This window comes from Musa acuminata, chromosome BXJ3-8, assembly GCF_036884655.1.
Source record: "Musa acuminata AAA Group cultivar baxijiao chromosome BXJ3-8, Cavendish_Baxijiao_AAA, whole genome shotgun sequence".
Lineage (NCBI taxonomy): Eukaryota > Viridiplantae > Streptophyta > Magnoliopsida > Zingiberales > Musaceae > Musa > Musa acuminata.
The window spans coordinates 38761672-38786232 of NC_088356.1; the positions used below are offsets into that span (position 1 = coordinate 38761672).

Consider the following 24561-nt stretch of genomic DNA (forward strand, 5'->3'; position numbering starts at 1 on the left):
CTGCACTAATTCACCCCCCCCTCTTAGTGCTCTCGATCCTAACAATAAGGAATCAGCTCCTCGCTACTTAGCTCGACTCCTTCTTTATCCAGACTCTCTCCTTTGCTGCCTCTACTACAGCAATGTACTCCGCCTTTGTGGTCGAGTCAGCAGTAGTATCTTACTTGAAACTCTTCCAGCACACTGCTCCTCCATTCAAGGTATACATGTATCCCGAATTTGACTTGCTATCATCGACATCAGACTGAAAAATTGAGTCCGTGTAGCCTTCAACCCTGAGGCTACTACCTCCATATACTAGTAAAAGATCCTTAGTCCTTCTCAAGTACTTAAGGATACACTTTACTGCTTTTGAGTGCTCCAAGCCTGGATTCGCTTGATACCTGATCGTGACACTCAGAGCATGTGCTATATTAGGCATAGTATATAGCATGACATACATAATAGACCCTATCGCTGAGGCATAATGTATCATATCCATATTCGCCCTTTCTTCAGGAGTCTTTGGGGACATACTCCTAGAAAGCGATATCTCATGTCTCATTGGTATGAGACTCTCTTAGAATTTTTCATGCCAAACTTTTTGACAATAGTTTCTTATACCTGGACTAGGACAAGTCAAGCATCATCTTGGATCTATCTCTATAGATCCGAATCTCCAAGATATAAGATACTTCCCTTAAGTCCTTCATGGAGAAGTATCTAGATAATCAAGCCTTTAATGTGGATAACATTCCTACGTCATTCCCAATGATCAGGATGTCATCCACATATAACACCAAAAAGGTAATAGCGCTCCCACTTACCTTCCTGTACACACAAGGCTCATCTTCATTCTTAATGAAGTCATAAGATCTGATTGCCTCGTTAAATCTTATGTTCCAACTTCGAGAAGCTTGCTTTAGTACATAAATGGATCTAAGTAACCTGCACACCTTATCTGGGCAGTCATTGGATACAAATCTCTCAGGTTGTATCATATACACCTCCTCCTCGAGGTTCCCATTGAGGAATATAGTTTTCACATCCATCTGCTAGATCTCATTATTATAGTGTGCTACAATAGCCAATAAAATTTAGATGGATTTTAGCATTGCTACGGGTGAGAAGGTTTCGTCATAGTTAACACCTTGCCTTTGACGATACCCCTTAGCCACTAGCCTTGCTTTATAGGTCTCTACCTTTCCATCTACTCCGATCTTTTTCTTAAAAATCCACTTGCAACCGATGGGTACAATACCTTCGGGTGCATCAACTAGGTTCCAAACCTTGTTGGAGTACATAGAATCCATCTTAGAATTCATGGCTTCTTACCACTTCCCGGAGTCTATACTTATAATAGCCTCCTCGTAGGTCTAAGAATCAATATTCTCAACATCCTCTCCTCTAATATGTCCCACATATCTCTCAAGAGGATGGGATACTCTACCAGACCTATGTAAAGTTGAAACTTGTGTATTAGGTACCTGAATAGACTCGAGCTATAGACTAGTGCAGCTAGGTTCTCCAACCTCTCTCAACTCTATCATGCTCCCACTATCTCCGCCAAGAACGTGTTCCTTCTCAAGGAACACTGCTTTCTTGACTATAGAGACATTTTGGTCCTCGAGATGATAGAAATAATACCTACAAGTTTCCTTAGGGTATCCCACGAACTTGCACCGCTCTGTTCTCGATTCCAACTTATCGAGGTTGTGTCTTTTAACGTGGGCAGGGCAGCCCCAAATCTTAACAACCTTAAGATCGGGCTTCTTCCCTTTCCATATTTCATACATATGGTGTAGACACTACCGACTTAGTTAGAACTCTATTCAGAAGGTAAGCTGCGGTCTCTAGGGCATATCCCTAGAATGAGATAGGTAGGTCAGTGAAACTCATCATGGACCATACCATGTCTAATAGCGTACGATTTCTCCTTTCAGAGACACCATTGAGCTGAGGTGTATAAGGAGGTGTCCATTTGGATAATATCCTATGGTTCTTGAGGAACTGAGTAAACTCTGTACTTAAGTAGTCATCTCCTCGATCTGATCGAAGAGTCTTGATACTCTTTCCAGTCTGGTTCTCCACTTCATTCTTATACTCTCTGAATTTCTGAAAGGTCTCAGACTTGTACTTCATTAAGTACATTTGTCCATACCTTAAGAAATCATCAGTAAAAGTGATGAAGCAGGAGTAACCACCAATGGCATGAGTTGACATAGGTCCACATACATCACTATGTATGAGTTCCAGCAGCTCAGTGGCTTTCTCTCTAGTTCCACTAAATGGAGAGTTGGTCAGTTTTTCACGAAGACAAGGCTCGTAAGTTGCATATGACTCATAATCGAATGGATCTAGATATCTATCCTTTAGCAACTTTTGAATCCTTCCCTCATGGATGTGACCTAGCCTACAATTCCATAGGTATGCACTGTTCACCTCATCTCATTTCTTCTTAACACACTTACATTCATGATATATGGAGTAGTGTCCAGCATAAACAAACCTTTATGTAATATTCATCTCGCTAATCTCCCCTCAGCTTTGCTAGAATCTACAACAAATTGCAGATGTGATAACTAATACTGGTATCCAATACCAATGCACTATCACAAAAATCTGACAATTGGAGATTGATCATAAATGTACCTGAAGCTTCTCCAAGTTTCTGTTTCGCCCTCTCTTCAAGGTACTCTTTGCATTTCCTCTTCTAGTGTACATCTTTACCACAGTGGAAGCATTGGCCTTTGTCTTTTGCCGGGTCTTTTTTAACAATCTTTGCTTTACCGAGTCTGCCCTTGCCCTTGCCCTTCTTAAGGGACTTTTCTGCTTTCCTTTTCTTTCTGGTCTCACCAGCATAGAGAACTGGCTTCTCTTTTTTAATAGTACTCTCTGTCTCCCTCAACATATTGAGGAGCTCTAGGAGAGTCACCTCAAGCTTGTTCATATTAAAATTCATTATGAACTGTGAAAAGGAATATGATAAGGACTGAAGTATAATGTCCACACATAAGTTATCCTCTAGGACCATTCTAGACCTGTGAGTTTCTCTATCCACTCAATCATCTTTAGGACATGGTTCTGAACTAGTGTCCCCTTAGTCATCCTAGCGCGGAAGAGGCTCTTGGATATCTCATATCGGTGAGTCCTTCCCTGTTCCTCAAATAATTTACTTACATGTAGGAGAATAGATCTGGCATCCATCTTTTCATGTTATCTCTATAACTCAGGAGTCATAGAGCCCAACATGTAGCACTGAGCAAGAGTGGAGTCATCAATATACTTCACGTAGCGAGTGATCTCATCCTCGCTTGCCCCTTCCTCGGGCATAGGCATCATTGTATCAAGGATGTACACAATTTTCTCTGCTGTAAGAACAATTCTCAAGTTGCGGAGCCAATCCGTATAATTTGGACCAGTGAGACGGTTGACATCAAGTATGCCACGTAAGGGATTTGAAACCGACATTTTCTGAAAATAAAAATGCAACAAAAATGAATGATATACAGATTTTACAAGAAATAAACAATCAAGATATGTGCTTCTATCTTAATATGCTTCCACTATTTTACTAGCGAGTCACGCGGCACCCTCAGCACGTGAAACGGAAGTCTCCGACAGACTTCTAGTGGGGATTAGGATTCAATCACTGTCTTAGTATAACCTCGAGGGACTTGACCAATCACACTAAGCCCAAAAGGTAGACAACTCTTGTCGATCACAACTCCTTGTGATTCCCATCCTATTCGGCCTCCGAATCACCATGGTCTCGAGGGACTCGACCAACCATGATGTTCGGTTAAGTAACACCTTCGTTACAAGATGAGTCTGATTTGATGATATACCCTCGAGGGACTCAACCAAGAATGCCATGTCCTCAGGTCACCAGTGACATCTCTATGTCGTAAGCAAGATAGCGAATCGCGATATAGGTGAGCCTCAAGGGACTCGACCAACTCAACCTACACCGGGAATCGATTCCTACCTATAACGATGGAAGGCCAAGTGGGTCAATCTAATTGTCTCACATTTATTGACTTACTATTATTGAGAAAGATGTTTCTATGATTTGGTCTCCTAATATGACATGTCACACATATACATATTTAATATATATCTACATCGCATGCAAATATATATATATATATATATATATATATATATATATATATATATATATATATATATATCTAGTATGTGTATAAGCAATCACACTAGATGATCATGGACCACAACCTAATGTGATCAGGCCCGAGCCAGTAGGCCTAATCACTCACATCAAGATCTATGTGCGTAACGATGCATCTCAATGCCCTATGATCGTCTATCTCATCCTCGTCGGTTCCGTCGACATCTCAATGCATCTTCATGCATTGCGATCGCCCGTCTCGTGGATCCCACTATCGCATCCACGCTCCCGCTGCTCCTCCTCATGTGATTATAATTTAATCATAGGCACGCAGGCCCGACAATAAACGAGAAATATAATGGAGGCTCGCAGACCCCGATAATAATAATCACAAGTATACACATCACACGATCTATGATCATCCGTCCACACATCAAACATCACATGTATAAATCATTATCATGTAGGACTACCAGATAATAATAAAATAATAATAATCAACTAAACCTTTTAATTAATTAATATTTTCTGAAATTAGGGACATGTAGGGAATTTCTGAATTCCTAGGGGTATTTTCATAATTTGGATAAAAAATAAAAACTAGAATTTCTTAAATTCCAAGGGCCAAAACTATCTTTTTACCCAAAACCCTAAGCCCCTCTCCCTCTTCCCTATTGCTGCTGCTGCCGCCACCCTACCAGCGGTGGCATGTGCAATAGGGCCGAGGCGCCGCCCTTGTAGGTGGGCCCCCCCGTGGGAAGCGTTGCCCCCACAAGCGGTTCTGCCCGGGAGGCAGCGCCCGCAAGCAGTGCTGCCTCACCAGGCGGTCGCCCCTATAGGGTTTTGCCTGCGGGAGCAGCGGCCACATGTGCCGCTGCCCTACGGCGCGTCACCCCGTGGGAGCAGCGGTCGCAGGCACCGTTGCCCTGCGGTGCCTCGGCCCGTGGGCGCCGCGACCGCAGGCATCGCCCTTGCGTGCCACCGCTGTAGGCGGCCTGCCTGCACGAAGATGTCAGCAAGCAGGCAGCCATCTTCGAGCGCAGCAAGGGCAGCAACAATTGCTACCCTTCCTCGTCTATTGCGTCAATAATTTAACATCAAAATTATTCTTAAACACAACACACGCAATTCAAAACTAATCATTCGCACGAACAACCTGGCTCTGATACCACTGTTAGAAAATCTTAGGGGGCGACATCACATGCGCAACGGAAGAACAAGAAAACAAAATCCTCAATTTTTCAAAAAGATGTCCGTCGTTATACGAAGATTGGTGCACAAAAATCCATGAAACAAGCTGCATATAGAATAGATTGTGTTACCTAGGGAGATCGTATATCCCTGTTTCCTTGCAGATCTCTAGGAGAGGGTGAAGGAGGTCAAGCCCCCTCCTCTCTAGCGGTGATCCACACAGCAGGGCTACGACGACGCTCCTCAAAACTTTAGGCTTGCTCTGAGGTGGAGAGGGAGAGGAGAATAGGAGAGGCAAGCAAATCCGCTAGCCTATGAACTATTGAATCCCTCCTATTTATAGAGGTCCCCTGTCAAACCCTAATGGATCCTCCCCTAGTTAGTATTGGATCTGTATCCAATTACCCAAGCTTTTTAGATTAGTGGATCTCTATCCAATAATATCTCATGGGCACTTATTGGATCTCGTCCATGGGATCCAATAATTCAGGGGCTTGTTGGATATCCAATAAGATAGGGGCTCTGGCGGATATCTCATATCCAAACATCTACTCATCGCAATACCTACCATATGTGTGTGACCCTCTAGGCCCAATATCGAGCTGGCCGTGAGTTATACCTATCAGAACTCCTTCTAACTTAGTGAATTATTATCTCTATAATAATTCACTCGACTCATCAACTACGGACGTACTAGGCCACTACGTCGTAGTTCCCAAACAATACATGGGAATCTAATCCATTGGACCTGTCTGTCCTTAGTTACCGTATACCTATAGTCCCTCATCCATCTAATATCTCAAAGACCGTATATCGAGCATGGTGCTGTCAGACCCATACGGTTTCTTCTCGAATCTCGCTCTAATCGTATTCTCCCATAGAACTCTTTCTCTCTCAATCCAAATGACCCTGGCCAGGGATTTGTCTGAACAAGAATACATGAGATATTCCTCTCATGATGCCGAGAATGGATGATCCACTATTGACACTCAATTGTCCTCGTAAGGTCGACTGCCACTCCCAATGATCAGCTGTACTAGATCTGGGACATCCAAACCTATAAGTCTGGTATCAAAGAGTGGAGCACTCATACAGGACATCCTTGATGTCTCAAGTCTAAGAACCAGATACACCACTAGGACTACGGAATCACTGTTTGACAATAAGGCATCATCAACCATCCAACATTTCATAAACAGATCAATCAGTGAACTTATTTTCCAATGAGCACCTATAATGTATCCCTAGTGTTCCTACAAGAGCAGTTATGGGACCAACTGCATCCATCATATGGACGGGTATACAGCACATCAGTCTATCCGGTTATCACGATGTCCCTCTCGAGTAACCTATGACCGGGATTATTTAGGATCTATGTTTAAAGGTGAATCAATCTCATTATCGTGATCTCATTACGATTCGATTCCCATTGCACAAATCCAAGAACATCCCAATGTATATATGCATATATGCAATAGTTAATATAAAGTGATAAATGTCAAAATATAATAAGCAAAAAGATTACGTGTCAAGTCACACATGTCATCACTCACGTGATTAGCTTGTTGGACACCTATGACTAGTAGAGTTAGAGTACGTGAACTAAGCAATTAACTCAAAAGTAATAGCAACAAAGAGTATAACAAAAATGTAAACCGAGTTTGTAGTAGTTCGGTTATCGTGACCTACGTCTACTCCTGATTCCTCTTTTATCGAGGCCACCGACGTTAATTAATGATCTTCTTTCAATGGGTGAAAACAAACTATCCTCTTACAACTCTTTTTCCTTTTGATATGCTCTTTACAACCCTCTTTGACAAGAAAATCCTCACAACCTCCCTTAGAATAACCTCTAAGCTCAAGAAGAAATGACTCAATTTTCTAATAGAGTTTTCATGCTATAAAACATAAGTTTTTGTTCTCTTTTCTTGCTTTTCCCAAGCAAGAATTAGTGTGATATTTATAGACTCCAAATGGCTAATCCCTGAGTTTTTGGGGTACTAGCAGTACCACCGTCGAGTTTTTTGGAACCATACACTTCGTTAGTTCCAGCTCATAAGTAGTTCCACCACTTGTTTTGGTGGTGCCACCACCTGACCCAACCTTTGGGTCACTTAATGAGCCCAAATTAGCCTCAACTTAGGCCCAATGGGCCCCTAATTTAGTTAGCATAGTTACACTCGAAACTAACTCAATTACACCTAGACTACTACGATCTAGACAAAATTGATTACAAACATAAATCCTATGTTATCTTACATGTCATTAGTTCATCCGGTGCTTCGTCTGATCCGAATGCATTTTCCTCTCCTTCAACGTATTACTCGATCTATCGGTATGTTGACCTCTCGCAATATCCAATCTTTTTAACATAATGTCCGATCCTTCTGGCCCGATGCCCAAACTCATGGCACAAAGTCCTTCCGACACGTCGACCAGTCCTCCGGACCGACGTCCAATCTTTTGACATGATGCTTTCCGGCCCAACATCTGATTCTTTTATTTCGATCGATTTGTCTTTTCATGATCGAATTTAGTCCTACGTTACTCAAGCGTTGATTAGATCATAACTTCATCAATTAATTTTATCATGATTTAATAAAGATATTATTTAAAAAAATAAAAAACTTAATTTTTTAAATAAAGTTCATCATATATATATATATATATAATCTCTAATTTAACTTGCTTTATTTATTTAATTTTTATACTTTTTGTCAAAGGAATGAATCTATTCATTGTAAGATATGGTTTATCAAATATATTAGTCTAATGGATAAAAACTTTGATAGATCATCATAAAATCATAAATTTGTATCTTGCCTTCGTCACTTAAAAGGAAGATATGATACAGTCTAGTGTAGAGTATAAATATGTAGAACAAATGACAGTGTCTTAAAACCATTCTCAAGCTAACACTTGTAACAGTCTTCTTTTTCAAATTGGTGAAAGCACATATTCATGACTTTTTATCACCTAATGCAATGCATAAGTCTTTAACTTTACAAAATTGTCAATGCCTTATTGAACTGAGATTTCTGGTAGCGGCATTGTATTCCCCATCACAACACGAGTGAAATATACATCAGGAACTATATATTTTTATTTTATTTTATTTTATTTTTTGATGTATAAGTGGTAAAAAAATATATACAACAGCAACTGACACAAGAGAAGGGTTTTATGAAGTAATATTGGTAGCTTATGTCGCCTTCAATGCGAAACTTAACAAAAGCAGCTTAATCATGCAGTTTTAGATGGTTAAAATGCATTACTAAATTGGGCATAAGAAGGATCATGTCCAGAACTCACTTGACCCCGATCTTTACGTATGTCGACATTTGATTGAACATCTAAGACCTCTTGATTCCACTTGAAATTTTTATGCATGCCCGATCGAATCAAGTCGGATCGATTCGAATGTTACCGACATCTCTCGTATCACAATTGATAGGGTAATTCTATCGAGATTTAACATGTGGAGGATGGCGTATTATAAAGCAACTGATTAAATTTGTCACGTGAGTATTAACCAAAATAATAAAAATAATTCATTCTAAGTAAACATTACACAATTTTAATTTTTGGCCCTTTATTAAGTCTTGACTCTCCAATCAACAATTAATGTAGAACTAAATATGGCCATATCAACAATAATCATATACTTCTTTGATCTGCAATGATATTGAGATCATGCTCATGAAGAAGTACATCAAGCTTCATAGCTTTTACTATCCTGAGCTTTTATCATTTGGCAAGCCCATTAAAAAATGTGTTCAAGTTAAATATGGAGGGAGATTGAACTTAAAAGAGACTATTTCTTTTTCTCAATCCACAATGGTCAGTAACTGTGGCATCTTTTTATGGATGGCTTCTGTCTTTGCTTCAATCATCCGTAATGAGAAATCTCTTCTCGTTTGCATCAATCTGTTTGAATCAACTCAGATTCTCTTTCCACATCAAATAATAATAAAAGAAACTATAAAAAAAAACAACATCAAATATTAATACAACATATTTTCTCACAAAAATACATGTAAATGTATAATCTAGCCTCTATTTAAGTTCTCCCACTCCTGTCTTCATGCACCGCTGCAGCTGTATCTAATACCTACATCCTGCTGCTGCGGATTAAAGAAAAGAATCAACGGAAGAAGAGATGATTAAGATCAAATTCTAAGTAGGAATCATAAAGCATAAAGAAGCAATGATCAATGTTAATGGTATTGTATTCTCTTTCTACGTTAATCTTCTTAGTTCTTGAGCGTTTTTGTGAGCTTAATCTTCTCATCCTTTGTTTGCATGAACACACAAAATTCTCTGTTCTATATACCTTGATGTGTTCTTCCTTCTTCCCCAAATGACAGCGGCAGCAAGCGGCTGACGTGACGCACGACACAGTTTGATGCTCGTGGGCTGCCATGGCCGTGGAGGCGAAGATCCCAGCCCGTGTGCACGAAGACATGGCGGACGCAGTCGGTTCTGAGGGATGGTGGGACTGGTTTTGGAGGAGGAGGAGGAGGAGGAAGGCTCGGATCTTGAGAGGGGAAGGCCGGTCTCGGCTCGCGACGTCGTACTCTTCGACGAGGTCGGCTAGGTCGTCGTCGGAGGTGACAGAGACCAGGGTGTCGAGGTCCTCGGTCGGAAGCTGGCACCGGAGGCTCACCGTGCCGCCCCACCCGCACAGCTCCCTCAGCTTCACCTGCAGCTCTGTCGCACGCAAATATCACACGCTATGTCATCCTCTCAATCCATATCAACAGGTGGAGTGGCTACCTGAGAAAGAGATGGATCTGCCGATGGCGACGACTCGGGTGTAGCCGCCGACGTACCGGAGCTTGCCGTCGGGGTAACGAGGGAGTATCTTGCCACCGTAGCTGCACAGGAACTTGATGCATGGCCCCGTTGACTTGACGGAGACGTCGCCAAAGGAGCTATATGAAGCAGAGGAGGAGGTCCCAGCCATGCCTGCCTCCCTCTTCCCTCTTATTCTTGGATAATTCTATGGTAATTCTAACTTTTTCTTTCCAAAGAAGGAGAAGAAGAAGAAGAAGAAGAAGAAGAAGAGAGAGAGAGAGAGAGAGAGTGCAAGCTTGAGGTCTCATATTGGCACCACTTCATTTATATAAGGGGGAAGGAGAAGATAGAATTGAAGAGGGTCGTTGAGTCCAAATGCTTTCCTTTATTAGTTAATTGTTTTCCTTAATGATAAAACCCTTAGTCAATGTAATACTAAGAATGAGCAATTTGACTCTCTAACTTATCCTAATCAACCTAACTAATCTCTTAATCTGTTGTAATCCAGTTAAAGATGTGGCTGAGTTACTAAAGAAATCAGTAACTATGACTAATTTAATCTTTGTTATTTTTTTGTTCAACTTCTTTGATTGTGTTATGTTAATTTTTCTAAACCAGATTAGTTAAATCATAATTTAATTTGCAGAATAATGAAAATTATTTTGACTATGGAATAGGGTTTGACCAAATCAAATCGAATTTAGATGTCTTTTTAATCGAGTTTGGTAGGGTTTGGATTCGTTAAGTTTATCTGACTTGATTAAACCATGTTCTAATATTATTTTATAATTTTTTAATTGCAAGTAAATAAATAAATATATATATATATATAATATCTCTAAATAGGATTATAATATTTTTAATTTTTATAAAAATATTACATATATATAATATTATAATCGAATCGATTCACCATTAAACCAATCTATTTTTATTCGGTTCACTAAGCATTGTAGGGATGCTTTTCAAAGCGGACACTCAAAGATCAAAAAACAAAGAGGACGACACCAATCAGAGAAAACACAAAAAATAAAGAACCTTTTAAGAATTCATATGTTTTACATTCTTCATTGTATATATGTTAGTGTTCTCGTCTCTCTTACAAACATACGATGGTGCTTACAAGGTGTATGATAGATTGACGTTACTACCACAAAGCACACCAACTCGGCACCCCTTCTCGTGCCAAGCAAACCACCACAGACAAATCCCCTATTATGAACGGACATCTTCTTCCGGCTTTGGTGAGTGGATGTCTCCAAATCGTCTTCGTTAAGTTTCTTCTGCTGATTCCTTCTCTTCCGTGCTTCCTTCTTTCTTTTCTCCGATTTGTCTTTGTTGCTTGTTTTCTTATCCTCTGTGGTGACGATTACGAATGACGGCTTTCATCATATCTTGTCACGTCGTTCCACGAGATTAAAGATGAAGATTTCATTGTTTGAACTGTGATTTGGAAACTCTGAAAGATCTGTTTGCGGTAGCGCAGAATGGTCGGCAACATATGCTGTGATGTAAAGACCAAAACCAGGGGAATTGACGTCCCAAACTGTTTCTGTGCAATTGGTCTATGAATCCCACTTGAGAATTCCTTTTCCTTGGTCCTATTTTCCTCTAAAAAACTTGTGCTTTTGTTCCTCTTTTATCTTTCTCTGTTTTGGCATGGTGGATCGAGATGCCAACGTTTTGAGTTTGGGCATGTATCTCAAGGACGCATCCCAAGGTGATGGACGCATACCACGTGTTCGAATGAATGCGTTCTTCTTTTTTCCTTATGAAAGAACCCCAGTGTCTTAAAATATAGAATTAGCGGCTGGCGCCGTGAAGTATCTGTATGTAGACTAAGAACATATGGGCACGAATAGCTTTAGACAAGGCAATAGGAAGGGCCCAATCTCATGTGCAAATCATATTAGGCTTGACATTGACACGAGGAGTTGAAATAGAGAGTGAGTGGCAAAAGGATTCAGATTTAAGATATGCTCTGATGCTATAATGAATATTTTGATTAGATTGCCGACAATCTCAAAAGTTTAAACTGTTAGGAAAGGACCCAATGTAAATATGGCCCGATACTGACACAATGAGTTGAAATAGATAGTGATCGGTAAGGGATTTAGACTCACAATATGCTTTGGTACCATAATAAATATTTTGATTAGATTACCAATAATCTCAAATGTTTAAGTTGTCAGCTGTTAGGACCAATGTAATATGGCCCATGGGATCCCTTTATCCAACCAACAGATAAGGATGTGGCGATCACCAGGATTAGGACTTTGGATCATGCATTGTGGTCATCTGTAAGTGGCATATATCATCTCTCTCTTTGTTTTAGTGTTTATACTGTAGTCTATCAAACTTTGTCATTGCTGTGACCATTAAAAAGGTAGCCATAGTGATAACCTAGTCTTTTGTCATGATAACCATAGGTGGAATGTGGCCCTAGCATGATTGACCTAGTGATGAAAATAAAGAAAGGATCTGAATTCCTTAATATTTGCAATCAAGATGATGAATGCTTCATCATAGGTTAGTACAACTTCCATTGATTATACTATGATGAAATGGTAGACATGTGCAAATATGAAACAAATTCTTTTACCTGATACAGATTGTGGTGGGCCAGCTTGATACAGATGTGGAAGATGAATATGAGGAATAATAAATGACATCTCTCTGCATGACTTACAGTTCTATATGCACACAAGGTATCAAAGTTTTTTTTGATAGTTATAAACGAATAATTTCTTTATAATAATTAGAAAATTGTCATCTATATTTGAAACATCTCATTGTTCTGAATGGTTACAGATATTGTGGAGTTGGTATATATTTAATCGTGATTTATTGAGATATATTTGGAGTAGCTTCAATCAAGGAATTTGATTCCTTTGATATTGTGTAATTTCATTTCTAATAGGAAATTCTTTACAACCTATAGGACAAAATTGTTGATAAATTTTGTCAAAAATGATACAGTCATAACAATGATAGTGATGTCAATGATGATATTGAAGTATATGTCTTAGCAAAAAAATAGGTATTGAAACAATGTTTATTTAAATAGACTGTCCTAATAAATTGTATAATTGTGGAATTTTATTAACGTATGGGCTTGGATGACAATTTCTGGTGGTTTGCTCTGAAATCAGAATCCTTTCTCTTTCCTAAGCAATGTTTTGATCAATATCAGTATTAGGCTGCTTTTAATATCTCCTGTAATCCACATTGAACATCTTGCCCAGATCAGTGGCTCAAAGTGGGATGATGGTGTATATATATTATTTATGAGGTTAGATTTGCTTCAGCTGGATGACCAGAACTGACTTGGTTTACCTTTTTTCTTGAAGAAAACATATCACAGACTCTAATGATGATAAAGTGGGCTCCCCTAGCTGAAATATATCAAGATGGAGAGTGTTGACATGAATATCAAGGCAGTGATCCTTAAGGGTGAGCAAACCCAGTTGGAATGCTCTACAAGAACGGGGACTCTGGGAATATTCCCGATGGAGTCTTCATCCAAAATTAAAGGAAATATTCTCTATTGATACCAAATTACTTTATGGCGGTGATGTGGCAGATGAGATGATCGAGCTGGTATCTTTCATGATTTGGGAGTCTACACGTTAATTTATCATTTAAGGTCAGTTTATTTTCCCACATCTGTTATAAGTTACTATGTGGTTCTGTTTATTTGCCTTTCTCATTTTCTTTTCCCTGTTTGTCTCTATCCAAATAGGTTGAGGATCAGAATCATGATCATAGAAACAAAAACTATCCCGACTCATGATTAAGATCTCTGCATTGGTATAGTCCATTTTAGAACCTTACAATGGTTTGGGTCTTTTCAAGCTTGGTAAAAGGACTTTAGTGCTCAAATTAATTCCCAACCTCAACTAGTTTAGTCTGTCTCAAACTTAAGTGTGCTTGACCTCAGCCTAAAGATGAGGTACTTGTGAGTGGATTCATTCAGTTGCCAAGTATGATCGCATGGCTTCCACGAACACAGACCATGGGAGCAGCTCAATGCCTGCTTATGCCTGACGAGACCAGACCAGATTTCAAATGCGTCAGCTACATGTCCATGGAAAGCTCATCAGCACTGTCCAAAAAAGAAGAAGAAAAGAAGACAAAGTGTTTCTTTTCTTTTCCAAAAGGTAAGTGGATGGTTGACCAGGTAGTGAGATTCATCTGCATGCTTCCACAAGGATGTTTCTCCTTTTTTCTTCTTTTTAATCTTTCCAGAATCTATGCTTATCAATCTTGATCTCTTGTTATGCTCAGACCATTTGTGGCCTCTAGACAGGGTTTCTTTAAGGAAGAAAGAGGCTTCTATAACAGCAGGTATAACCCTCTTCTGTCCTCAAAGAGAGGAGAAGGTGCATCGATGGGGTTGTGGGGTTTCACGCTTCAAGTTAGGCACGCGTGGGTTATTCTATTCTCTCTCACTTCTTATAGTCAAAGACTAACATGATGCCAGTGCGACTTGCCCTTTTTTTCCCTTCTGCACTCGTGAGAAATCACCAAATGAGCAGGTCATTTACTAAGCAATTATTTATGGTTTCAATCATGCATATCTTTGATTATGCCAATAATATGAACATTTCTTTACAGTTGAAGTTGGAAGAAACAAAACTTCTAAAGAGCTTTTACCATGAAATTTTCTCTAATCGAGAATAATATAATTGTCTACTTTATGTTTCTTATGAATGGCTGCACTGAATCAAACATGTAAGAGATGGTGATTTTCTCATCAATTGCAAAGGATAGAGCTGTGATGACAGATTAGTTCTCCAAAACAGCACTCGGTGACTATTTCTTAGGTGGATATGGTTTCCATGAGTACAGGGAAACTGCACAAGGAAAAGTCATAGATTTTCTTAGCAAAATCATAATATATAACTGTTTGATTTCTCAATAGGTAATGCATTCTTCTACAATTTTATAGTTCTCTTTTATCCATATATGTAGATTCATGCATTAATATTTCCCTTTAAACCATGCATCTCGGCCATTTGCATTAATTTTTCCTTCAATAAAATCCTGCACCCCAGCCACACCTCAGCATCCTATTCTTTTATAGGCTCTTTGGATTCTTGTCCCCTGTCTGCTCTCCGCTCAACTACTTCTCTTACATGTCCATTAAAAGCTTAGTACTTGCCGATACACCTTATTCTGAAAGCATGCTTGTCTTCCATCTCTATGCAGGAAATATATAGGGATCTTTCTCTGGTGTTTTAGCTCAAGGAGGAAACTTTTGATCCATAGAGTCTGAGAAGGCAGCCGAAGATGAAGTTTATGAAGCTTGGAACCCGGCCAGATACCTTCTTCACCACAGAATCCATAAGGTAATGGTTCTGCCCATTTACCTCTTTCAGTACGCAGTGAAAGTTCAAGTAGTTCTTCAACACTCAGGTGATACATAGAAGCATCAGCTACCTCTGATACTTCTGTGACTCTTGATTCTTGATTCTTGCTGTTGCAGGTCTGTTTCATCAGAAGTCTCCACCGACCTCCAAATACAAGTGCAGAACAGCTTCTATCGGCTGCACAAGGTAAGCTTCTGCTCATGCTACAATCTAAGAGTTTGCTACAATCTGTCAGAATTCCTGATACTTGGTGATGATCAGTTTCTTTGTCTTCATTTAAGACTTGGTGAATTCTGGTGATGATGAATGTCTCAGTCATCTGGTTTGGTTGCTTGTGGATGCAGTTTCCTCTCCTGTCTAAATGCTTGCGCCTGCAAAGGCACTGCTCTGAGCTTAAAGATGCAGCCGAGCACGCGATCATCCAACTTCCGGACCTTCCCGGTGGCGCTGAGGCCTTCGAGACCTGCGCCAAGTTCTGCTACGGCATCACCATCACTCTCAGCGCCCTCAACATCGTGCCCGTTTGGTGCGCCGCCGAGTACCTTCAGATGAATGAGGACGCCGAGAGAGGCAACCTCGCCCGCAAGCTCGATAGCTTCTTCGAGTCCTGCATCCTCCGCCGGTGGAAGGACACGCTGGTGACGCTGCAAAGCACGAGAAAGTACCCTCCCTTGTGCGAAGAACTCGGAATTACCGCTCGCTGCGTCGACGCCGTTGCCACGACCATCGTAGCCAATCATCCGAACTCGAAGGCAGCGCCAAGGAACTGGTGGGCTGAGAGCATCAGTGAACTGGGATCAGACCATTACTGGAGAATCATGGTGACCATCAAATCTGCCGGCGTCGTCTCCGACGAGCTCATCGTGGATGCACTGCAGATCTACGCATGGAGGTGGCTGCCAGATACGTCGAGAGATGGCTACGAGAGTAACCTCGCGACTGAGGACTCTTCCTCGGAGTCTCGCAGACAGAGGCTGCTCATGGACAAGATAGTGAGCTTGCTGCCTAGCGAGAAGGGCTCTGCTTCCTGCAGCTTCCTCCTCAAGCTTCTCAAGGTTGCCAACATACTAAACGCTTCGTCGTCGTTGAGGATGGAATTGCGCAGGCGAATCGGAAGGCAGTTGGAGGAAGCATCCGTCGACGATCTCCTGATTCCACCTGCGTCAACTTCGAACGACGCATTGTACGATGTCGACACAGTGATGGCCGTACTGGAGGAGTTCCTGCTTCAGGGACACAGCCCACCAACCAGTCCGCCCCGAGAAAGGCTTCGTTGTTGCTCCAAGTCGAGGGTGGCTAAGCTAATCGACGGCTATCTCCAAAAGATTACCGAAGACAAGAATCTACCGATGGAGAAGTTGATTGCCATTGCTGAGGCTGTTCCAGATTCCGCCAGGCCCGACCATGATGATCTCTACAGAGCTGTCGACATCTACCTCAGGGTAATAACTACCAAGTCTTTTTTGATGCCATGGCTTGTTCTCATGCTGTTTGCCTTGCATCAACAGGCACACCCAGAGCTCGACAAGAATGCAAGGAAGCAGCTGTGTCGGATCTTGGACTGCAAGAAGCTCTCCATGGAAGCCTGTGCGCACGCGGCGCGGAACGACGTGCTGCCTCTGAGGGTGGTCGTACAGGTGCTGTTCTTCGAGCAGGCACGCGCCGCCTTGGCCGGTGGCCGGGTGATTGAGCTGCCCGGCAACGTCAAGGCGTTGCTGTCTACAAGTCCTGCCGCTCCTCCGGAAGCTGGTTGGAGCATCTCGAGATTGAAATGCCCATCGACGAAGCTTGTGACACTTAAGATGAGGCTCGAAGAGGAGGACGAGGACGATGACATGGACGATGATTTGGTTCCGCGCGATGCTCTCATGAGGAGCGCTTCTTCGAGGTTGAGAGCTCTGTGCTCTCTTCCGAGGACTCCAAAGAGGATCATCGGCAAACTGCTGGCCGTGAACAGAAGTGTGAGCTACAGGCATTAATCCAAACTTCTTGCCTTCATCAATTCCATGCAGCTTCTTCACATATCTGTGAGTTCTCTTGCTAAGGCTTTCCTCGTGGAATAGTTAAATAGTCATTCCATGCAACTTCTTTACATGATTGCTTCTTCTCTGCACTTCTGGCTTTTTGTGTGCGGTTTCTTCTTGAGGTTTTGCATTTGGTTCTGAAATAGTTTAGATGAACTTGTTGCCTTCTTTTCCTCTTATGGGTATCATTCATCTAAGATGCATAAAAGCAGAAATGTACTCATCCTTTTGTATCAAATTCCCTTCTAAAAACTAAGTTAAATTGGATATACTTTGTTATCTCCCTGTCATGCTCCATTTCCTGTAGGAAAATAAATTGTCTTATCTTTGATCTCACACGGAATGTAAAAGAAAATTTGAATTGATTTATAAGACATAGTAAAGGGTTCAAATAGAAAAAACACTCTGAAGAAACATATCAAAGTAAAAGTTGCATTAGACTTCACTTGTCTTTGTTAAGATTATCCTAGTGTCTTAGTGATGATAAGTATGTCCATCCTTAAGTGAGATAAATTGTAACATTGGAGACAAGGAGAATTAAATTGATTTGTAAATTTAACTAATCTATCATGGATTTAAATATTTTGAATTAATAATATTTTAAATTAATAATTATCCCATCAGATTATATCATGTAAAATGTTCCGAGCATTATTTGTTAAAGTTTCATGGGCAACCGAGAGGAGAACATGCAGAGTTGTTCATGATGAGTTGGGACAACTCAACCTCTTTAAGCAAGAGCAAAAATCAAAGTTGCAATCATGAGTTTGTGGTGGAATACCATGTGTTCCTCTTATGTCATGCTGATTTCTGATATGAATTCAAACAATAAATTTAGTAGAGTTTGTGGGTTGCTTTCAGTGCTAGCCACCCAGGGGGACAGCTATGCATTGTGTTTCCACATCTCTCCCAAAAGCCATCCTCTTTCTTCTGCCTCTTCCTCCTGCACTGACCACCTCAAGCATCACCACTCTTTGGTGGTCTCCCCAACCCTTCCACCTTCAACAAAGTAAACATCAAAGGCACTAGACACTGACCAAAAACAAGACTTCTTCCTCACATCTTTCCCTACCTAACCTAAAAGATGGAACTAGACACCTTGAATGCTAGTCTAAGTTATATTGATTTGAAAGAACTTAAAAAGAGTCACTCTCCTATTCATGCACCTTTATTAGCCTTTATCAATTTGTCATTTGATATTATATTATTATTAATTTAGGCTTAAACATTTTACATCATCTACTTCTAGACTTAATGCGATAATTATCTTATCAGGTTAAAGGTTAGAGGTGTACCTTACATGCATCATAATAGAGTGATAAGGATGAGTTGGTAGGATTCAGAGTCTGAAATAAGCTGAACTACATGCTTTTTGATAGTCCACTAAAAAGCAGACTTTGTTGCTTCCGGGCAGAGGAGAGTGTCAAATGTGCAGTCAAGTCATGTTGTGTTGGCTACTAACCAGTCACCATGGTTAGTCCCATTGTTGACCACAAACACATGCATAAACTTCTGAGTCTGAGTGAGAAAAAGTACATGCAAGAGGGCAGAACTTTCCTGTTTCTGGATCCAATGAAATCAATAAAAATTTTACCGTTATGATGTACTTCAGAAGACAGAAATAAGCCACCAGGTGAAGTCAATAAACTAGGAGCAAATAGAATCCTCCTCTTCAACAATTTACATTTGCTAGAACATCTAAAACAGGTATGTATCAGAACCCAAACTGTGCATGGCTTGTATAGATACACTCCAAGACTAGGGACAACAGACATCTCCAACATCTTAATCTATGATTTGATGTGGAATAGCTCCATTGTACCACCTAGTGTTCTTTGTGACACATCCACTTCATAATTCTCATCCATCATCTTCTCTGGATTCATAACCAGATCTGGTCTTGGTTTTCAATGCTCTATTCCAGAGCCAACAGTTGTTTGTGGTTTGCATACTACTCCTCCTCTCATCCACTGCATGCAGCACATAAATTTGGGAGGGGGAGAAAGGGGAGTCGATGCATTGTCAACAGACAGCCATGAGACATAAGACAAAACACACTCCTTGACAGACTCTGAGACAAAACACACCATGAATCATGAGATATAGCACAAGAAAGGCAGAAACCTGAGATCAATCCACATGAGGATTGCTTTAGGTGTTGGGTGCTATGTTTTCTCTGACTTTGATCACTAGGTGAGAAGAGCTTTTACATCCATCTTGCTATTTCATCAAACACCTGATTGAGATTCTAGATGAGGAGCATCTACTCCCTTTTCTTTTTTCTAGTGCTGTAAAATCTTCTTACCCATTTCTTTTTCTTCAAGCCAAGAATTTGAAGCTTGAATCTATCTGTGCCCAAAAGTTGTTCGATTTGCCTTCAATATATAATAGAATATAATGTGCTACATTGGAGTTAGACACTTCCTTTCAGGTTGCAGTCTATAATTGTGTTGTCCTCAACTGCAGCAAACAGCTATTGACAGCTAATCTTCAATCTTTTACAGGGCCCAATAATGATAGAGGATTTATATCAAGGCAATCTGTCCTTTGCTCCCATGCCAAGTCATTCTCATTGTCAATCCCATTGTTCCTCAGGGGATGAGTCATTGGTGCCTCTCTCTCTCTCTCTCTCTCTCTCTCTCTCTCTCTCTTGGCTGTAGGACAAAAGGACATGCAATTTGTGTACTGGAGCATTGTAAGTGGTTTGAATACCCTCAACATCTCCTTGATCTCGATGGTTTATCTACATAGACACACTGCCCAAAAAACAAAAAAGAAACTATGATGTTAATGGCAAGTAATGCTTTAAAATGGCAGGTTGATGGCCATTTGTATGTATGTTTGTTTACCATATATTTCTTTTGTTAAAAGATTTTATTTTATTTTTTTCACTATCCTTCCATATAAAAGCTTAAGTCAATGTTTAAAACAATAGATAAGACATGATCTGTATTTATATTTTTACTATTTTCCCATATTGTTGGGATAGATATCTAAACCTAACACATGACATATGAATCATTGTAACTAAAAGTTTAAATCAACATATTAGACAAGATCTATTGATTTATAACTAATATATTTTTCTCAAGTATGAGATAGATGTCTTGAACCAGTTTACTCCAGGAACTTATGTCATTGTAACTGAAGTGTTTTAGGCAAACAAAACATGTAACACATCCGTTTACTCCCATATCGAAAGTGGATAATAACTTAGATTAATTTATAAGAATCTATGTACTATTTTTTAATTTATATTTAAGTATTTTTTAATCAATGGTGCATATTCAATAAATATTATATTATTCAATAAATATTTTACAAATGACTGAGATTCAATAAAAGGATTATTCTGCCAGATGGAAAAGAGACATCATTTGTTGATTTATATGCTTGTAAACATAATGCTTGTGTTGCCAACACATCACTACAAGATACACTTGCAGGCCTTGGGCTTTTGAGTCCCTCTAAAGATCCATTTAATTAGCCCAAAGCCACAGCCTTGTGTTTTATCTCTATGAGTCCTACTTAAGACAATGCATCCTTAAGCAACCAACAAGATAAAGCATTAGATTTGCTATCCAAGTTCTTGTAAATGTTTTCTTTATGAGGACATCTATTCCATGAATGTCCAAAGCAAAGGGAGGTGCATAGAATTCATGTTGAATCAGATATATAGTTCTCAATATTTTGAGGATAATATAATTTTCATATATACATAGTGGAAGTAAATAAGTTGACTAACTGATTAGCAAATCATAAAATTTCCCTTTGTAATTACCTTATTAAGCAATATATTTTGTTATTTTTTAGAAAAATATAATATACTATAAATTGATGTGGATTTTCTCTGCATGGATATTATTGGATGGATATATGGTGGAAATATGACTGCATCAATTCTTTTTCTTTTGAGATGCAATGATCACATAATGTAGAAATATAAAACTTTAGCATTTATTTAATGGTGCTTTGAATATTGAATGATGATAAATATGTGATTTGATTTAGAATTATTTTTTTTCTAATATTGTAAATATGGTTGCACTTCATTTTGTTCCCCTATATAGTGTAATATCGGAACGTTATAATAAATATAACGGATCCGGATTATAACGGAATAATTAAAAGTCTCGAATTGATTACCTTCCAAAACCGCCACCAACATGTAACTTATCGACTGGTATGGTACACTGTAACCACGCGTAACGTTTCGGAGGTGGCGGAAGCCATGTCCGACATCGACGATGAGGAATCCACCCTCGAACTGAGCATCCTTCTCCCCTCCGCCGACGGCTTCCGCCGAAGGAAGCCCGCCTTCTTCCTCCCTTCAAAGCCCAAACACTTCGCCGTGGCCTGGATCGACCCCGACGCCAAGCGATCCACCAAGGCCTTCTCCCCCGGTGACCCCAGCCCCAAGCTCCACTTCCCCCTCTCCTCCCGCGCCCTCTGCGACCCTGCATGCACCCTCACTGTCCAGATCCTCTCCTCCCGCTTCCCCTTCCGCCATGCCGCTGCCCCCAGGGTGGAGGGCTCCGCCTCCGTCCCCCTCTCCTCGCTCCCCGCTGGCGCTGGTGACACCCTCACTCTGCTGCTCAATCGCCCTTCCGGCCGCCCTGCCGGCTTCGTTCGCCTTTCCGTCCGCATACTCTGGTGTCTGGGGGCGGCGCCGCCGCCGCTGCCTCTGCCGCTGCCAGAGGCTCCTCCAATAGTGGAGTGCTCTGATTGGGCACCAATGGTGGCTACTGGGTTTCCGGTGGAGAGCGGGCAAATGGAATTTCCCATGGCGGAGCCAAATGCGCCGCCGGTACCAGGTGAGAACGCCGGAGCATGGAGGAGTTTTTGGGTTGGATTGGCCTGTGGAACTCTTGCAATGGTGCTGGTGGGAGCTGCTGGATTGTCCGAAGGCTAAAGGAGTGATCTTGCTGCAATGTGGGTGAGTGGTGTTTGATGAAATGCTCTTGACATGTCCATCTTTTTGGCTTCTCCTTCGAAATTGCTGATTTTTTAATATTTGATCGAGAGTTGGAAATATTCTCTTTTAGGGTTTGTACTGAAGATTTTACCAAAAGGAAATCAAAATGGTGATAGTAACTATATCTGTTCTTGTTCACAATCTAAGATTTTGTGGTATTCACTCCATTAAGGATTTCTACATTTTTCAGAGAAATTATACTTCAAGGATCAAACGTTAGAACATCTTTCAGGGCTCAACCATAGTAATCGTAGTATTAATTAAGTGTAAATGGTGATGGTAACTATATCTGTTCTAGTTCACAATCTAAGATTTTATGGTCCTAACTCCAGTAAGGTTTAGAACATGTTTCAGGGTTCAACCACAGTAATTGCAGTGTTAATTAAATGATCGGCAAATTATTACCACATCATAAGTTGTTTTGAGAAGTAAAGAATATTTATTGATCCATGATATATTTTATGCATCATCCCACACCAGTATTCTTGCAATTGTATTCAGAATTCAAGGTTCTTCTTATAAGCAGTATGCAGTATCTTGTTCTGGTCTTCATCAAAGAAACAATTAGACCTTAAATTAAATGAACTTCTCTTAGATGATTTGCTACTTTAGTTTAGTTGTTCATGGATATATTTTTTTCTACAAAATTATCCAATGGTAATTTTAGCCCCCCCAAAAAAAAACCCTTTTAGATGAGTAGAGAAAGAGTGAGTTAATGTTTGTGAGGAAAACAGAATGTAGCTCTTTTTGAATGTTTATCTTCTGAAGAGACTGATATGTGGGCTAGTTTATGAGAAGAAGAGGCAATATCATGTTTACTTGATTATTGATCCAATCATCCGATGTGTGTGGGAAGTCATTGTGTATAAATGGTGTTGGGAAGATGGTGCATTGAAGAACAAGAAAATAGGTTCTTTAAATTTGCAAATTAGGATAAGGCGAAAAGAACTAGGATTTAATTTTAGCTGGAAATGATAGCCTAGCATGAGGAGATCCTATAATAATTACTAAATGGTGACCTATATGGCCTGATGATCTCTTAACCATGTACTCTTTACAACCAACCAGATGTTGTAGGAAGACGAAAGATGGATATTAGAAGAACAATAGTTACGGTAGGATCTGATGTGTGCATGACTGCTTCTAGCATTATGAACTAACTATATATCCAAGTACTTAACAAGTAATTGTCTTATCATATGCCACTTCTCTGATGACTTGACATTCTTCTGTGGAACTTGTTCTGATATTTAAAGTTGAAACATATAAGGCTCTTTTCTGTACTCTTAAGCAATTAATAGTAAGTTGTCCTTCTATATCAGCAATCTTCCCTATTGCAAATTAGTCCATAGATATTGATACTGGTATTTATAAATGAGTCTTATATATTAATATCTATTAAATATCAGATTAGTCTTCTATGTCAGTTGAAAATTTTAAGCTAGACCAAGATTGCAAAGTGGAAAAATCTTCTCCATAGTGGACTCAGCATGGAAGATTCCTGCACTTGATACATTATAATATTGAATAGGGCAAATGCTGTTCCCAAATGGATATCTCATAACATCATTTCTTTTTATTTTTTTATAATATTCTTTCATATAAACATAGTTGTGATATAGCATAATTTCTTTTCAATTTTTATAATATTCTTTCATATTGGTAATATGAACATAGTTGTCATATAAAAGAAAAAAGTTGATTTTTGAGTGCATCTAATCAGTGCACAAATTATGACATAATGAGTATAATAGTGTTGCTGCATACTACTTGTATCAACTGCAAACATCTTATGTGATGAACCTTATTTGTACCATAGGACAGAGATCTACAATAACATCGACCGTAACTCTGAGACACTTTGTATCTGAATATTTTTTCCTCGACCATGTTTTGTGGAGTCTAGAAAATTGTTTGATTATGTTTGGACTTCAACTCAGCTTATTATCTCACTGGGAGCGACAAACTTGTGTGAAACACAACAACTTACATGCTTGGAATTCTACATATGTAAATTTACACTGAGAACCTTTCAAGAAACTTTAGAACTCAACGAACGAGAGTCTGGAGATTTGTTGAGATGATGGTGCA

General features: G+C 39.9%; 3 protein-coding genes across 7 annotated transcripts; 2 read left to right on the forward strand and 1 right to left on the reverse strand.

Annotated features, from left to right (window-relative positions):
- Positions 1 to 8949: 8949 nt before the first annotated feature.
- LOC103994740 (protein PAL OF QUIRKY) lies at positions 8950 to 10386 on the reverse strand. 2 transcript variants are annotated; one of them, XM_018829550.2, is made up of 3 exons: positions 10079 to 10386; positions 9636 to 10012; positions 8950 to 9423 (listed from the first exon to the last, which is right to left on the reverse strand). In XM_018829550.2, exons 1-3 carry the CDS (start codon positions 10266 to 10268, stop codon positions 9385 to 9387), a joined length of 606 nt encoding a protein of 201 aa, XP_018685095.1. In that variant the 5' UTR covers positions 10269 to 10386; the 3' UTR covers positions 8950 to 9384. The 2 variants fall into 2 exon arrangements, with proteins under 2 accessions (XP_018685095.1, XP_018685094.1); XM_018829549.2 differs by having other exon boundaries at positions 8950 to 9426.
- Positions 10387 to 11211: 825 nt separating this feature from the next.
- Positions 11212 to 20377, forward strand: LOC103994739 (BTB/POZ domain-containing protein At1g67900). Of its 4 annotated transcripts, none has more exons than XM_065161850.1 (11): positions 11212 to 11343; positions 12529 to 12628; positions 12711 to 12807; positions 13450 to 13745; positions 13842 to 14259; positions 14387 to 14637; positions 15311 to 15450; positions 15588 to 15657; positions 15816 to 16913; positions 16980 to 17498; positions 20000 to 20377. In XM_065161850.1, the coding sequence occupies exons 7-10, from the start codon at positions 15392 to 15394 to the stop codon at positions 17448 to 17450; spliced, it is 1698 nt and encodes a 565-aa protein (XP_065017922.1). In that variant the 5' UTR covers positions 11212 to 11343; positions 12529 to 12628; positions 12711 to 12807; positions 13450 to 13745; positions 13842 to 14259; positions 14387 to 14637; positions 15311 to 15391; the 3' UTR covers positions 17451 to 17498; positions 20000 to 20377. The 4 variants fall into 4 exon arrangements, with proteins under 4 accessions (XP_065017922.1, XP_009413443.2, XP_065017924.1 ...); XM_009415168.3 differs by having other exon boundaries at positions 14409 to 14637; XM_065161852.1 differs by having other exon boundaries at positions 13842 to 14527.
- Positions 20378 to 21665: 1288 nt separating this feature from the next.
- Positions 21666 to 22592, forward strand: LOC135644318 (uncharacterized). Its single transcript, XM_065161793.1, has one exon. The coding sequence runs from the start codon at positions 21727 to 21729 to the stop codon at positions 22405 to 22407; it is 681 nt and encodes a 226-aa protein (XP_065017865.1). The 5' UTR covers positions 21666 to 21726; the 3' UTR covers positions 22408 to 22592.
- Positions 22593 to 24561: the final 1969 nt, after the last annotated feature.